The sequence below is a fragment of the Aulostomus chinensis genome, chromosome 10 (genome assembly GCF_037954235.1).
Source record: "Aulostomus chinensis isolate RoL2024-O1b breed Wild chromosome 10, RoL_Achi_v1.0, whole genome shotgun sequence".
Classification (NCBI taxonomy): Eukaryota; Metazoa; Chordata; class Actinopteri; order Syngnathiformes; family Aulostomidae; genus Aulostomus; species Aulostomus chinensis.
Window position 1 is genome coordinate 27,526,150 of NC_141329.1, and position 14,520 is coordinate 27,540,669.

Sequence of the window (14,520 nt, forward strand, 5' to 3'; positions counted from 1 at the left end):
ATGACGGTGCCCCCTTTCTAAAAAAAACAAACAAAACAACCCTCTGCGATCCAACCACTGCGCACCCTAGCGGTGACGCTTTCAACGGGAAAGCGCCTCAGCCTGAGATGTGGGGTTAAACTTTGAGCGGAGACTTCCGGAGGTTTGGTCTCTGGGCTGGAGCTTCAGCGTAAAACTGCAGCTGCAACTACAGCCGGTGGTCACGGGTCAGCCGAAGTCCAGGGGCGACATTATTTTCTACCGCTCTTCTTTCCTCACATCCTCCTACAAAGGTCACTCCCTGCATGAATGTGAATATTGTCTTGGGCGGGGGGGCGGCAAGAGAAAATAAATGGCTTTTCCTTATCTGCCGCTGGAGCGCTCAGTGAATAAATCTGCCCTCGCTCTCGTCCTTCTTTTCTCTGGCAAATAAAGCTCCGTCAGTCTCTTGATGTCGGCCAGCAAATGGCGTCATTATGTACAGGAAGGTTGTGCGAAGGTCGGGTAAACAGCAATTAGGCTACTAACCTGTCTCCTGGGGGGGGGGCACGGGAGCGGACTGTAACTTTGAATGGCGGATGCAGCAGGGCCTGTGTTCGGGATGTGCTGGCTCGTCAGTGCCTCTCTGAGAAAAGAAGGAAACGCCCTTGTTTTGTTTGTTTTTTACCGAAAAAAGAAAATGTGCACAAACGCCAAGGCCTCGAGTTTGCGAGTACTCAGGTCCTGAAGTGTGAGGACACCGTATCGACTGTTTACAAGGCGTCTGCTGCAGCGCCTCGCAAACTTGAGTCAGGTTCGGAGTCGATGATTTCCAAGGACGGGGAGGTCTCTGTCTGAATGTCCGTCTCAAATCCATATTCCTTTGACTCAAGCAGCAGCCGATGGCAGACGTTTCCTTCATCTTGTCTCATCATCTTTTGTACAGCGAGCGTCAAAAGGGGTTTTCTGTTCACCTCTTCAGACAAACTCTTTCCAAAGATGAGGGTTCAGCAGGACACTGGCGGTAATCCAGCCATCATAATTAACTGTCACAAGCAGTGCAGTTCTGTCCTGCTACAGAGGGGGGCGCCGCAGAGGCCCTGTGTACTCCAGAAGTCCAGCAGATTTAGTGCTCCTGCTAGTTTCCATCAGCTCCTCTTGTGTGGGTGGTTCCGTCCTGTTGTCCTCCCTTCCGTGAGCTGGAAGGAGCCGCAGACACGGGGCAGGTGCTGCCTTTATTTGGGATCCAGACAAAACTGTCAGGAATGTTTTCCCCCAGCCTCGTGTTTACATGATTTACATTTCGCTAAAACGGACGTGATTTATTGCTCCATTATTACGTACCTTTTATTTTACCTCGGCCTTGCCAACACTTACATTTGCTTTCCTCTCAGATTAAAGACCTGGCAAACAAAAGATGAAACATGGAATCCACGAGCTTCTGATAATGAATCTTTTATGCCGGCTGATGGAGTGAAGGGGTGAGCGTTCATTAGTTCACTCCGGGGTGGAGAGATAACAAACCCTACTGACGGTCAGCGTGATTTACGCGACTACCCGACGAGTGACTTGGCCAGGAAGTCCAATAAATGTTGTCCTCTCCGTGTACGGGCACTATTGATCGCAATATGGCTGAGTGCTACGAATGCACCTCGGGGCTCCCAAAATGGGAGCTTCTCAGATCTATCCCATAAGTCCTTGTGTATAAAGACGCCAAGGTTAAGCTTCCATCAATATTTCTAACCAACAACATGTTTGTCAATGCCAGGCAGTCCGCTAATATCCATCGAGACACGCGCTCTCCTTTTACAACCTCAGTAAGACTGATTAGTTCCACTGAGGCGGTCATGGTTTCTCTCCGCCCTCGAGTCGGCGGGTCGGCGTCTCTCACCACTGGACCCGACTTGAATTTGCTCCCCTGTCTGTGATAGTTGACTTGTTCTCGGTCAGGTTAGTGGCACATTCGCTCACCTGACGGTGTTTCAACCGCTGTTGCTCTCAAGAACCATCACGTAGGGAAGGTTACGTCACTTTTTATTGGTTTTTTTTTTCTAAGTGATTCATCTGGCGTGTGCGCGTGCAGGAGGCTGAGTGTCTCTCTTAACTTCCCATCAAACACTTGGAAGGGTCTTTACTCTCTGTGAGACCTTCAGACCTGTTTGGCTTGCAAGTTGTGCCGTTGTGTCTGTGCCTGGGCATACAAATACTTGTGTGTGTGTGCTTGTGTCTGTGTGTGAGTGTGTGTGTGTGTGTGCTTGTGTCTGTGTGTGAGTGTGTGTGCGCGCGCGCCAATAAATCAATGTCTTTCAGACAGCAAGTCCAGCCCTTCCAACTCAGTCAGTGCGTCAGCTTTGATTGACGCTGATCAGAAGTTGATGGTCAAGAATTCTCATCCTGATTCTCGTATTTTCATTCGTCTTTCGGCGCCTAAGAATTCAATTTAACAGCAGAAGTTGACCGTGCGCTTCTTGTGCCGCACAGCGAACGATGACACGAGGATTATTTCTCGTGTCGGCGGAGTCGATCACGTTCTCGGTGGCGTTTGTCAGCAGGATTACACAAACGCTATGAGGCTGATTGTCACCCGGGAGGAGTGTTGTGTGAGCCCAGGAGGAGCCCATTCAGTTTAGGGGCAGAATCGTAACAGCACCACCTAGTGGCAACAGGAAATGACACGCCATCGCCATGGCGAGGCAGCCAATCCCGATACTGCACCACAGAACTGTAGTGGCTGGCGTCCTCGTGGTCGGATCTGTTCCAGACTTCATGTTCGATCAGAGTCGCGACTTGAAGACGCTGTCAGTCAAAACTAGATTCCAGAGCACTCAATCCCCTCTTTAGTGATTCCTGCAGTTAGGAACAATCGCTCGTGCGCATCGCTGAGAGGGCGTGTGTGTTCTCTAGCGCCACCTTGTGGACACAGGACAGGACCCAGTCTGCTCCATCACATAAAAAAAATCCAAATCCCATCAGGTTCCAGGTCCCTCTGGCGCGGCGGAGCCGACCCAACGTCCCTGCCAGGTTTTGAGTGTTTAATCCTTTATGCTAATTTTAATCTCTGCTTTGCTTCAAGGTATTTATGTGTCAATAAACTGTCATTTTAGCGATGGTTAGTCTGGAGATTTGCCTTTGCCTCTACTTCAAAAAGTTGGCTTGAATCGGTCACCTCGTCTACGTGATGATGATCCAGACTTGGAGCTTGAAAAAGACCACAATTATTGGTTTCATTGATGCTCACCAAAGGGTGGTAGAGTTCTGAACTGTATCCGTCCGTAACGCTGGCGGTATTCAGAGTACTTCATGGAACTCTGAACCCTGAAAGGTGAAGAATGCTGCCGAGTTCCAGGAGCTCTCCAGATCAACTCCCACATCGGTCACTTCCTCCTCCTAACTTGACTCATCTTTCCTCTAAATTTGATCAAAATCCATCTGTCAGTGTTGGAGATGGAGTGCAAATAAAGACGCGGAGGCCAGCCTCAGTCAGGTAACTGATCCAGATGGAGCCATCGTGCTAGTTGTGGCATGACTGACCTGTTCGGATTCGCTGATACTTGCTCGTGTGCCGAGACTAACCGATGCCTCCGGCTTCATAATGTACTCGTCGAGCAGCGCAGCTTCTCTCTAAATGACACAGTTGTACTCAAGAGAAGGGGAGCCACTGTCTGAAAATCTCCTCTCCTGCAGTTTGACATGCAGAGGATCACCTTGGAGGAGCTGAAACACATCCTGTTCTACGCCTTCCGTGACCACCTGACCATGAAGGACATCGAGAACATCATCATCAACGAGGAAGAGAGCCTGAAGGAAAACTCGGGGAACTGTCAGACAGAGTTTGAGGGAGGTAAGTCCCTGAACTCCACCAACAGCCACTCGGATAAGTGTGTGTGTGTGCGTCAGAGACACTGGTGTGTGTGTGTGTGTGTGTGTGTGTGTGTGTGTGTGCGTCAGAGACACTGGTGTGTGTGTGTGTGTGTGTGTGGAGGTAGAGGAAGTAATCCATGCTGTCAGAAAGTATTTGAGTTTTGTCATCAAACCTGCAGCCAACAGACCTGCTGATTTATTGATTTGGGCCGTTGTCGGGGGGTGGGGGCGACGTCAGCGGGTCACCTGTTCAGAAGTGGAGCCGATGAAATATGAATGACCTCACTCGGCGAAACTGGCCATCCAAAATTTATGGGTATCAGGACAGCTGAGGAGGACTTTTCATCCCCGCTGTAATAAAAAAGAAAAAGAAAAAGCAAGTGTTTTGTTTTGGGTTCAGTCTTTGATGATTGGAGGTTTTATGAGAAGAACATTTGGATGAGATAAGAACAAGAACACAACCCCAGTTGGATTTACTTCAAACCTGTTACCGTTCACATGAAACTCCCAGGCGATCTCATTGTGGCTCGCGGTGTTTGGTTTGCAGGCCAGACTGGCTGAAGCAAATACGCTCAGCGTTAACAAGCATCTGCTCGGCTGTTGGTGAGCAGATGCTTGTTGCTGTTCATAGCGGCAGTCAGAGGATCAGAAACGTAGTTAATTCACCCGTGTCACTGGCCTGCTAGCGCGTCCAGGCTGCTCGCTCGCCCTCTCTGTTACTCTCCCGCTCGGGGCGAGCAGAGCTACCAGCGTTTCCTACGGGGAACAAGTAGAGGTTGAGTGTTTATCAGGTTAGGAATTTAAATAGATGAAAAGTTTGTTTGCAAGTTAAAATATTACTCTGTCCTTCACGTATCCTCGGAGTGGTACTTCACCCATCAAGTGTATTTTGCCTCTCAAGTGCTCACTAATAGGTGTCTTGAGCTCACACGGATGCGTTCTGCCTCCAGCATGAGAAAGACGTCTCAAAAGTCATCTGGTACATCCAACGCCACCCGGAACGCCACCATAAGAAAACTGCAAGGTCTTCCTGTTTGGAGTCAGAGTCCAAACCCTGCGGTTCCTCCTCTCTGTGCTGGTTTGCCCAGCGGTCATCTTCCTCCTCGTCCTCCTCCTTCTAGTCGGAGCAGTGGTCGCTCTTGTGTGTATCTTTTTTTTTTTTACAGCCATTATTAAACACACCTCTCGTTCCTCTAACGCTGCCGAGACCGTTGTGGATTTAAAAGGTAATCGATGACTTTTGAGATGTCCTTCTCTCTCACTGCTAGCTTTCACTGTAGCTAAGCTAACCCTGAAAGCAACAGCGCTCGTCTTCTGATGAAAGTGATGAGCCGTAAGCGCGTTTCCTAAAAGTTGGCACGTTCCTTTTAAACTACAGCAATCGACTGACTTGATCAGAAATGTTCTACGGAAGAAGATCCAGCCTCATCGTTCCTTGAACCTCCGAACATGCTCCTACCACCTGAGGAAGCGCTAGAACCTGGTTCTTGCGGTAGGGAGAAGGTAGTTCCCACGGTAACTGTAGGGGCGTGAGTTTATGTAAGACATACTGGTCTCCAAGTAAACAGGGTATTGTTAGTACAAGGTCTTAAGTTCAGGTCATATGAGGACGGGAGGACTGGATGTTCCAGTAAACCTGTACCCCAGTACCTTGCCAAACAGGATGCACCTTGCTGAAGAGAAGCACGTACACACACACGAGTAATGACGTCAACAAAAGGTACAAAATGTGAATGCAAGTTGTAAGGAGGGTTCTGTCTGTATGCAAGATGTGAGGTGGTTGATCTGTGCATTAAACCCGCAAGAGGCTATGAGACGATCCGTCGTTGAGTCTCGTTTGTCCTCTCAACTTGAATGAGAGATCCGAGGTCAACTCCAACATAACACAGGAAGAATCATCAAGAGTCCGTTTGTGTTGAGATTTGTCCCAGTGGTCGAGGCAAACCCCGTCTAGAGTCAAGGACGCAGCGGCGCTTCATCAGAGTCTTAAACCAGACGAGCAGTGATGACAACATGATGCTTCTGCTGACCAGCACAAGGAAACCTACGGCCCCCGGCATGGCAAAGTGCCACAATCAATGCGCTTCATATAGACCACAATGCATCATGCTACCGTGGTACCGCTGCTCACTGATACACGAGGTGTCACATGACTTCCCCCTGGCTCCACCTCGCTCTGCAATCGATGTGTTCTGCAGCTGAAAAGCAACAGAATGAAGTCCAGAGACGTTTATTCGATGCTGATCAAATTGCTATGAAGGCGTGGAGACATGGCGCAACAGCAGCAGCAGCAACCGCCGCCGCCGCTCGGGGAGCGTCTGAAGGCGTGAAATCGGCTCTGAACTGTCAATGTCACAGCTGCCACACAGGCGAATCGATCAAGGGCCTCCGTCTCCCCAGCAGGCTTTTTAATTCACGCTCGCTTCATCTTAAGCTGTAATTTTTTGACCTTTCGTGCGTGTCGTATCACCAAATGAACAAAACCTGAGGCTGCACTCAACAGTTGATGTGCTTTTGTATTTGGGATCAAATGAAATGAGCCAAAGGAGTACTGAAGCAGTACTACTCCATTTACCTTTTACTTTACCTCAACCTTGCCTTTCAAGGTTTTTTTTTTCCTCCTGCGTAATTTTTCTGTGGTTATGCATGGCTGGCTATTCCAGAAGTAGTAGTGTATGAGGGGAAAACAGCCAAAAGTATCTATTTGGGAGTACTTTAAAGAAGAAATACGTCTTTTGGATGAATGTCTTCCCGCCAACTCGTGTGTGCGGATGCATTTTTCTTGGCTCAGGTGAGCTGTGTTTTCCTCTGTCTGATTTCAGGGCCACATCCCTGCATAATTACTGACAAGTATGCAGATGAGGAACCACGTGGGGAAGACAACTGGATCCTGTACCGAACTTCATTCATTAAAGCAGAATTTTAGAGGTGTTTGCTTGTGGTCTTGCACGGACGCGTAACAGAGCGTCGTTAACGCCGGGTTCGTGTCAGGGCTGGTTATTGAATGATGTCTGCATCCTTTTATGACAATTAGAGAACAGCAAAAAGAGAGAGAACAGCAAAAAGAGAGAGAACAGCAAAGAAGGACGCAGTCATGCAGTTGCAACTCCTGCAGGCAGCTGTGGCAGTCGGTCCTCATTATCTGCAGGGACTTCGATCACACGGAGCCGGATGATTGTTTCCTCTTTCCTTCCTCTTTTTGAGCAAACGGCAAAACTAAATTGTTCTAATCACGTGTCATACGAGACATGGCGAGGTACGGGGCAGCTATCGCCTATTCAAACATGAGATCCCCCACAATGTTAATGATGGGATCCAGCTTGTCTAGGATCTTCATGAAGGGATCCAGCATGTCTAGGATCTTCATGAAGGGATCCAGCATGTCTAGGATCTTCATGAAGGGATCCAGCATGTCTAGGATCTTCATGAAGGGATCCAGCATTTATAGGATCTTCATGAAGGGATCCAGCATGTCTAGGATCTTCATGAAGGGATCCAGCATGTCTAGGATCTTCATGAAGGGATCCAGCATGTCTAGGATCTTCATGAAGTGATCCAGCATGTATAGGATCTTCATGAAGGGATCCAGCATGTCTAGGATCTTCATGAAGGGATCCAGCATGTATAGGATCTTCATGAAGGGATCCAGCATGTCTAGGATCTTCATGAAGTGATCCAGCATGTATAGGATCTTCACTGAGGAGCCACTGAAAGATGAGTGCATGTGAAACACGTGGACATAGAGCGCTGCGCCGTGGACACCAGCGTTACTCCATCACCCTCGTAGCCCCGCCTTCAGCTGAAGGAAATCACCTGAGTGTTTGGCGGTGACGTGCAACTGTGAGTGGCTGAGGAGGTGATTTAGGAGGCGCGGTGAGTTCAGGCGACTGGACGGAGAGCTGAGGTGGAGACCACAGCTGGCGCTGCGTCCTCCTCACACTCACTCCTACGACAAAGACTTGACACCTCACGTCACCTGCAAAAAAACCATCCAAAGCCTCATTCAGCCTTGTTCTCCTTTAAAGGAGAGAAACTGTAGGTTTGTCGCACTCGTCTACAGTCGCTCGTGTTGGTGCTGCTGCAGCTGTGACAGCTGTGGAGGGAGGGATCGCGCGGTTGTGTTGTGCCTCATCTGTCCCAGTCTCGCTGGTGCAATACCTTGGGAACGCCATCTCGCTCAAATGCACAAACGTCCACAAGGCCTCAAAAAGGTTTTGGTGGCCAAAAGGTCAAGTTCACTGTCACTTCACTCGAAAGCGACCCGGTAGGGAGGGAATTTTCTTCAATTTAGCACAAACGTCCTCTCGGATCCCAGGAGAACCTTGGAATCTTTATGGGTTCAAAGGTCACATCGCAGAGGCAAACCTCACTTGTATTCCTGGCTGAATTTGCAATGAAGAATTCAGGAGCTATAGAAGTAATATTCGCTGGTATGTTAGCAGTGACATTGATGTATTGTATTGGTAACGCGCTTCTCATCAGGTACAAATGTCCAAGAGTGCAAACATTAGCATAAAACAAACTGCTAGCGTAGCAAGCACCGCACCGGCTCTGCTACAAAGGAAGAATTGTAGGGCTTTTTGACAAACGTCATCTGTCTGTGGAGCAGCGGAGAGAGAGAAGGCCTCACCTCCCCCGGTGTGGTGGAGCTCGATCCTGGGAGGGGGTTGGGGGGGGTGGGTGTATATGGAGTAATTAAAGGGCTTTAACATCCAGTGTCAAACAACAGGATGCTGGTTGGGTTCTGATCAGAGGGTTCTATTGTTGCAAACCGGCCGTCTGCTATATGCTTGTGCTGGGGTTACATAACCAGCTGGCTGCTCCTTCTTAGATCATCTAATTGGGCAGAAATCCCTTTCTTGTGTGGACGACGCTGCCAACATTTCACGCCGCCTCAACACCTCAGCCAAGAGAGATCGAGCAACTTCTGTCCTACTTTCCGCTCTGCGTTTTCCCCAGAATAGAAGTCAAGACGCATTATTCTTATTGTTATTCTTATTTTATTTTTTTGTGATGACTTCAGTGCTTTTTTGAATCGCGAGTTAAAAATAGAGAGAGAGAGAGCCATGTGGGTGTGGGTCGTTGGCCCGGCTCCCCTTATTACCACGGCCTGCTAGAATAATCCCGGCCGCGGTCCACTTCACTGCAGGGAGGATGAACGGCTGACTCGCCTGCCAACAGCGGAGGTTGATTCAACCAGAAAATGATCTCATAAAGAGTACCTGATAGTATTTGGACTGCCGCTGTATGTGTGTGTAAATTTCAGCTGCTATCACTGCTCACCAAGGATGTTACTTCCTTGGACCGTGGCATTGTGGGTAAAAGTCGAGCCTCGTGTCGAGTCCTGCTGATGAAGCTGCTCACTGCTGTTGTTTTTATGCAAAGAAATGACGTGAACAACTGAGTGGTGGTAACTTTTCTTGTATTTACACCCTCATTGTGAACGGGCAAGTAGGATACAATACAGCTTAATGGCCCCACAAAGGCTCGGAAATGACATTAAACCCTCTATAAAACGATTTAATTAAAAAGTTAACTTTCATGGTGTAATAACTGCTGCATCAGACGGTCATATATTTTTTTAGCTACTCATAACTAATAAACCCACGCTGAGTCTATATGTTTGGAAGCCAGGTTCTCTTCCGGTCAAGTCAATTTTATTTGTATGGCATCAAATCTCCATAAAGCTTATAGAGGTATTCAGACTCCAAGTGGGTGGCCATCTGCCTCGACCAACGGGGGAGAGAGAGAGAATGTGTTTTTAACTGTTAAATGGACATTAGGTGTGTTTCCATCAGCTGGTTTGGAGCGAATACAGGAGGCTGTTGGCGGTGGAGGCGACGCCGTGCGTGGCTGCAGCTTCACGCCGTATAAGAGGAGACACCTGTCTGAGGAACACTTGTGAATATTCTTGAAGTTGTGGCGGTGGAAACAGGCGGGCAGTCGCTTAGAGATTAGAAATGTCGGGGTGTGTTCCATGTCAGGGCTCCCTTCTCCTCAAACGCGTGTGAAAACCAGCATGCGGTTTTGATTCTGTTATTTTGTGTCCTGGTTTTCTAAGGGCTCGGTAGAATCCTCCATTGTGGGCCAACAGACACATTCTTTCCTTCTCCTTCTCTCCTTTGTGTTTGTCTTTTAGTTCATCCTTCAAAGAAAAACCGTCAGACATGCGTGAGGAAGAGCCTCATCTGCGCCTTTGCCATGGCGTTCATCATCAGCGTCATGCTCATCGCAGCCAATCAGATGCTGAGGAACGGCATGGAGTAGCCACGCCCACTGTGAGCGGGGAACAAGCCAGCCTGCATGTGCATGCCAGTGGGTGAGGTCATGTCCCTGTTAATACAAAAAAGAACACGGAATAACATCTTTTCTTTTTTCTTTTTTTCAAACGGGTGACACCTCTTCACCCTTGGTCTAACGAAACCATGAAGCCAGCATGAGGAGTCATGCAGGACTCCTCCCCCTTTACTCTGACAGGGACACTCAAGGGCTGACATCACGCATCATACTCTGTTGTCTCTGTCTCCCTGATGCAATAAGAAATTTTAGGGAAAAAAAAATAGTGCAAGAGTTCAGAGCTCCTGTGAGACGTGATGAAGGAGATCTGTCGCCCGCTGGGATTCTGATGAGCTAAACCAGTACGGATCCAGAGGGGGGGCCAGGACAGGAACCCCTGTCCGGTGGCAGAGCCTCCTGCCCCTCCATCAGACTGCATCCTGGACATCTTGTGGTGCTACGATACTTCAGCCCTCCACTCAGCCACTGCGTCTCTGGGCTGCTTTGAGCTGCTGGCATCGGTTCATCAATCCTCCCCTGCAAGGACGTCTGAAAGTCTCTCCTGAACATCTTTGTTTCGGTGAAAGTGAAACAAGTGTCCTCGGTATTGTATTGAATGGGATGAAATCCACCCTCTGCTGTACTCACACTTACATTTTATCTATTTTGTGGGTGATTTCATTCAACATTTTGCCGGTGGTGGTTCCGCGTCAGTGGCCAGTCCCGTCCCTGAGCGAACGGCCCCCCAGGGAGCCATCAGATCACCGCTCACATTCAGCAGCGTGCAGGTGGAGAGACGGTGGCGAGAGGAAAAAACAAAGCAAAACGGCGAGATGCTTTCCAGTTGCAGTACCCTGAATTGCACCTGTCACCCAAAGTGCAGTGTGGTGGAGCTGCGGTCCATTCAGGCTGGGATTGGTTTCCACCTGCGTGTCTGTCTGTGCCGTTAATAAATGCAGGTTTTGCTCTTTAGAGGTGCGGACAGCGATTCTAATCATCAGTGCATAAATATCTCCTCACAGGACATGAGCTGTCACTTCTGTGTCCGCGCTGTAAGAAAAATAACCCAGAACAACACAAGGCTGTCCGTACACAACCGGGCTCTGTAAACAAGAGATAAACAAGCCAGATAAGGCTCCTCCGTCAGCCCGCCTCACCCCCGGCTCACACGGCGAGGCCTGCAGATACGTCTCCGTCCCTTTTCATCTATAATGACTAAGAGGACAGAGTACCAGCCTTGACACAAGAGCTCCCGCAGCCAATCAGAGTAGCAACACGTGACACCGTCACTTGACACATCCAGTTGGAAGAGCACCAAAAACGTCCTTTCTGCAGTTTTCTCCAGCTCTGTCAGGAGCAGCATTCCTGATCGGGAGCTGTTAGAACGCAGTCCTGGCTGGTTCGGTCGTTGTGGTTCTAGATAGGTTCCATTCGTAGATGCAGGGCTGGATGCTTGAGCTGCAAAGATACGCACGGTCTCGCCAGGCCGCTTGTCCAGCCAATCAGCTTCTGTCTCTCTTGTCCTCGGCCAGGAGGAACAGAGCTACATCATGATCGAAACAACAAAGATACACAAATGAGTACAACCCCAAAAGTGCATTTTTGGCCTTTCAAGCATTCTTAAATGGGTGCTTTGAGCTCACGATGACAACTTTTCCTCCCCTGCGTCACTTTTTTCTGACTCCAAAATGCAGTCAGAGCCAGCCACGTATACTTAGCCTGAAGCTAATGGCCGCTGACAGCCAACAACAACAAAACTGTCCAAGAATGTCCTATACTACTCTTAAATGTACGACCCAGCATAATCCACATCCTCTTGATCCACAAACTCTTAAAACCAACAGTAACACTTCCGGTCCAACGCTACGGCGCTCGTTCACTGTAGCGCCGAGGGTGACCAGCTGGCACATTCAGTTCAACCGACTTGCTCCTACTCATCTGTGCCTGTTCACAGTCGCGCTGAAACAGAAGTGTTATAATTTTATTTGGATCTAAAACCGACATTTTTGGCTAGTTAGCCATTAGCGTCAAGCTAAATATATGTGGCTGGCTCTTTCTGCATTTCGGACTCACGAAGAAGTGATGCAGGTGGGGGGGGGGGACCTCATGAGCTCAGTATACCTGCAGTATTTGTGAGTACTTGAAAGGAAAAGTAAAAGTTTTGGTTGAATATTCACTTTAATTTCACAGGTATAATCATGCTACATTTAGCTGTCCTCAGATTCATGTTTTCTTTCATTTTTAAACGTGACATCGGTTGCCATCACAGCTTGTGAATAACTGTCGGCGAGCATTCGTACCCTTGTTGGTGCACATTTGTGTTTCTAGGTGTGTGCGCTTCAGTGACGCTGTTGAGCCCTAACAAAGCGAGCAATATCATTTGTGACCTCTTAGTTTCGCATAAAACTGAGTTGTCTAAGGGTGAGGAAGTGAAATAAACAAATACTAATAAATAATTTTGTTGGATGACAAACTGCAAAAACCCCGAGCGGTGTAAAAACTTTGTGACAGCACTAAATAATTCACTGACTTGTCTCCACCAGCTGATTCCAGCTGATCGGCTCTGAGCTCCTGCACTGACTCTCATCCCCACACGCGACCCCGGCGGAGGGTCACCAACTGCTGTAGTATAGAGTGCATGCGGTCACGTCCAGTCTGTCGTCTGTAAATAGCGTCAACACGCCTGAAGTGTCTGTTAAAGGTGCATGACTGCCGATGTTCAGTCAGATGATCAGAGGTACAGGAGGGGAGCCCAGCAGGCAGGATGGCGGCTGCTTCATCACAAACACGCCAGACTGTGAAAGCCCTTTCTGCTTCCCCTCAGCCCCCCCCCCCTTCCCAAAGCCATAGCGCTCTGCAGAAGTGAACCAGACAATACAGACAATGTTCCCATGTGGAAACACACAATCAAAGGGGCATTTTTTTCACAGAAATGTGTCAATCATGTTGGTTTGTTGTTTTTTTCCAACGTGTTCCAGTGAAGCGACAGGCAGGGCTGTGCAAGAGTGCCATCTAGTGGTGAAAAGACATCACACCGTCCATGCTGTTGTGGGCATCGTTCTTTTCACAAAGTCTTGCAGATGTTTGATGTTCAGTTGTGCAATGTGAGAATTTTTGTCCATGATCCGTGTGTTACTTTGGTCGATCGGCACCTGCACACGAACAGTTACAGGAATGGATTTGCTGCCTGGTAGAGAACCTTTCCAACCTGTGGGAGGTTTTATTGACTCGTCACCGTTCGGAGGCTGAATGGAGAGATTTGCCCAGGAAACAAAACCTTGTAGGTCTCACTGGTTCACCCAGACAGTGTTTGGGTGTCACGAGGACAAGTTTTCCCCTTGTCCTTGTGATTCCAGAATGCAGAAAGAGCCAGCCACGTATGTCTATCTACCTACGCATCATCCGGTATAATCCATGTCGGCTTTACCTTCCACGAAGGAACACAAAGGAGTTCTAGTGACCTGATTCGGTAGCCATGGATGGCACCAGAAGAAGCCCTGGAGGGTTTGTCAGCGGACGTTTTTCCGGATAGTTTTGTCGTTATCCTTCATACGTGGATGGCTCTTTCTGCGTTCCCGAGTCACAAAGAAGTGATGCGGGGGCGGGGGGGGGGGGGGGGGGGCGGAACTCAAGACACATATTTCTTAGTACTTGAAAGGCAAAATCCACATATATTGGGTGAAGTGTCGGTTTAATCTGATTTGTTTTTCACGTCAATCCGTTCATTCTGCAGTTCTGGTGGAAATTTCCCAGCTGGTCGCTGCTGTTCTGTAGTGTTTAACCCGAGTGTCCATCTATGTGTTCTTTAATGAGAACTGTGTATCTTAAATTTTCATTGATGAATGTCTTCTCATGCTTTTAGTTGGTCACCATGTTTGCTGTGATTGAACCGTCTTGTCCCTGCATGTCTCCAGTCTGAAGTTTTATTTTGGAGGGGAAGCGCGGTGTCTCTTCTGTAGCATGGTAGCTGGACCCCCGGTGTTTTTGTTCTGTATCTTTGTACATAGCTAATAAGACAGCATATCTATTAGACAAGCACATACTATACATACTTTGCATGTGCAACACTTAAACATGTAGACTAGAGAGGAAGATTTTAAGTTGTACTATTTATTAGAGGCATAATAATTATGAATCTGTAAATACTGAAACCTGTACAAAAGTCAAAGGATAAAGCATTGATGCAATAAAACATTGTTTTCTAAAACGGTGCTTAACTTTTCATTTTACAGTGGATTTATGTTGGTTAAGGATTTGTGGCACTCGACTAATTTGAGTTTTAAAAGATGGTTGGTTAAACTTCATCATAGCCTGAACTACTTTCCTGACAATGTGATTTCACGCAGCGCCTCAAAAGCCGCTGCTGCTAATCACGGCCGACATTGTTAGAGAGGATGAGGAGGAGAACCGCCGGACCTGCCGAGA

The 14,520-nt window shown here is 48.3% G+C and overlaps 1 protein-coding gene across 2 annotated transcripts in view; it reads left to right on the plus strand.

Moving 5' to 3' along the window:
- caln1 (calneuron 1) overlaps positions 1 to 13,675 on the plus strand; it is a 54,107-nt gene extending 40,432 nt beyond the window's left edge. For both annotated transcript variants that reach the window (XM_086216790.1, XM_086216791.1), the window contains exons 5-6: positions 3,643 to 3,799; positions 9,959 to 13,675. In XM_086216790.1, the coding sequence (XP_086072916.1) occupies positions 3,643 to 3,799; positions 9,959 to 10,086 (285 nt within the window). In that variant the 3' untranslated portion in view covers positions 10,087 to 13,675. The remainder of the gene's footprint in view (positions 1 to 3,642; positions 3,800 to 9,958) is intronic.
- Positions 13,676 to 14,520: the final 845 nt, after the last annotated feature.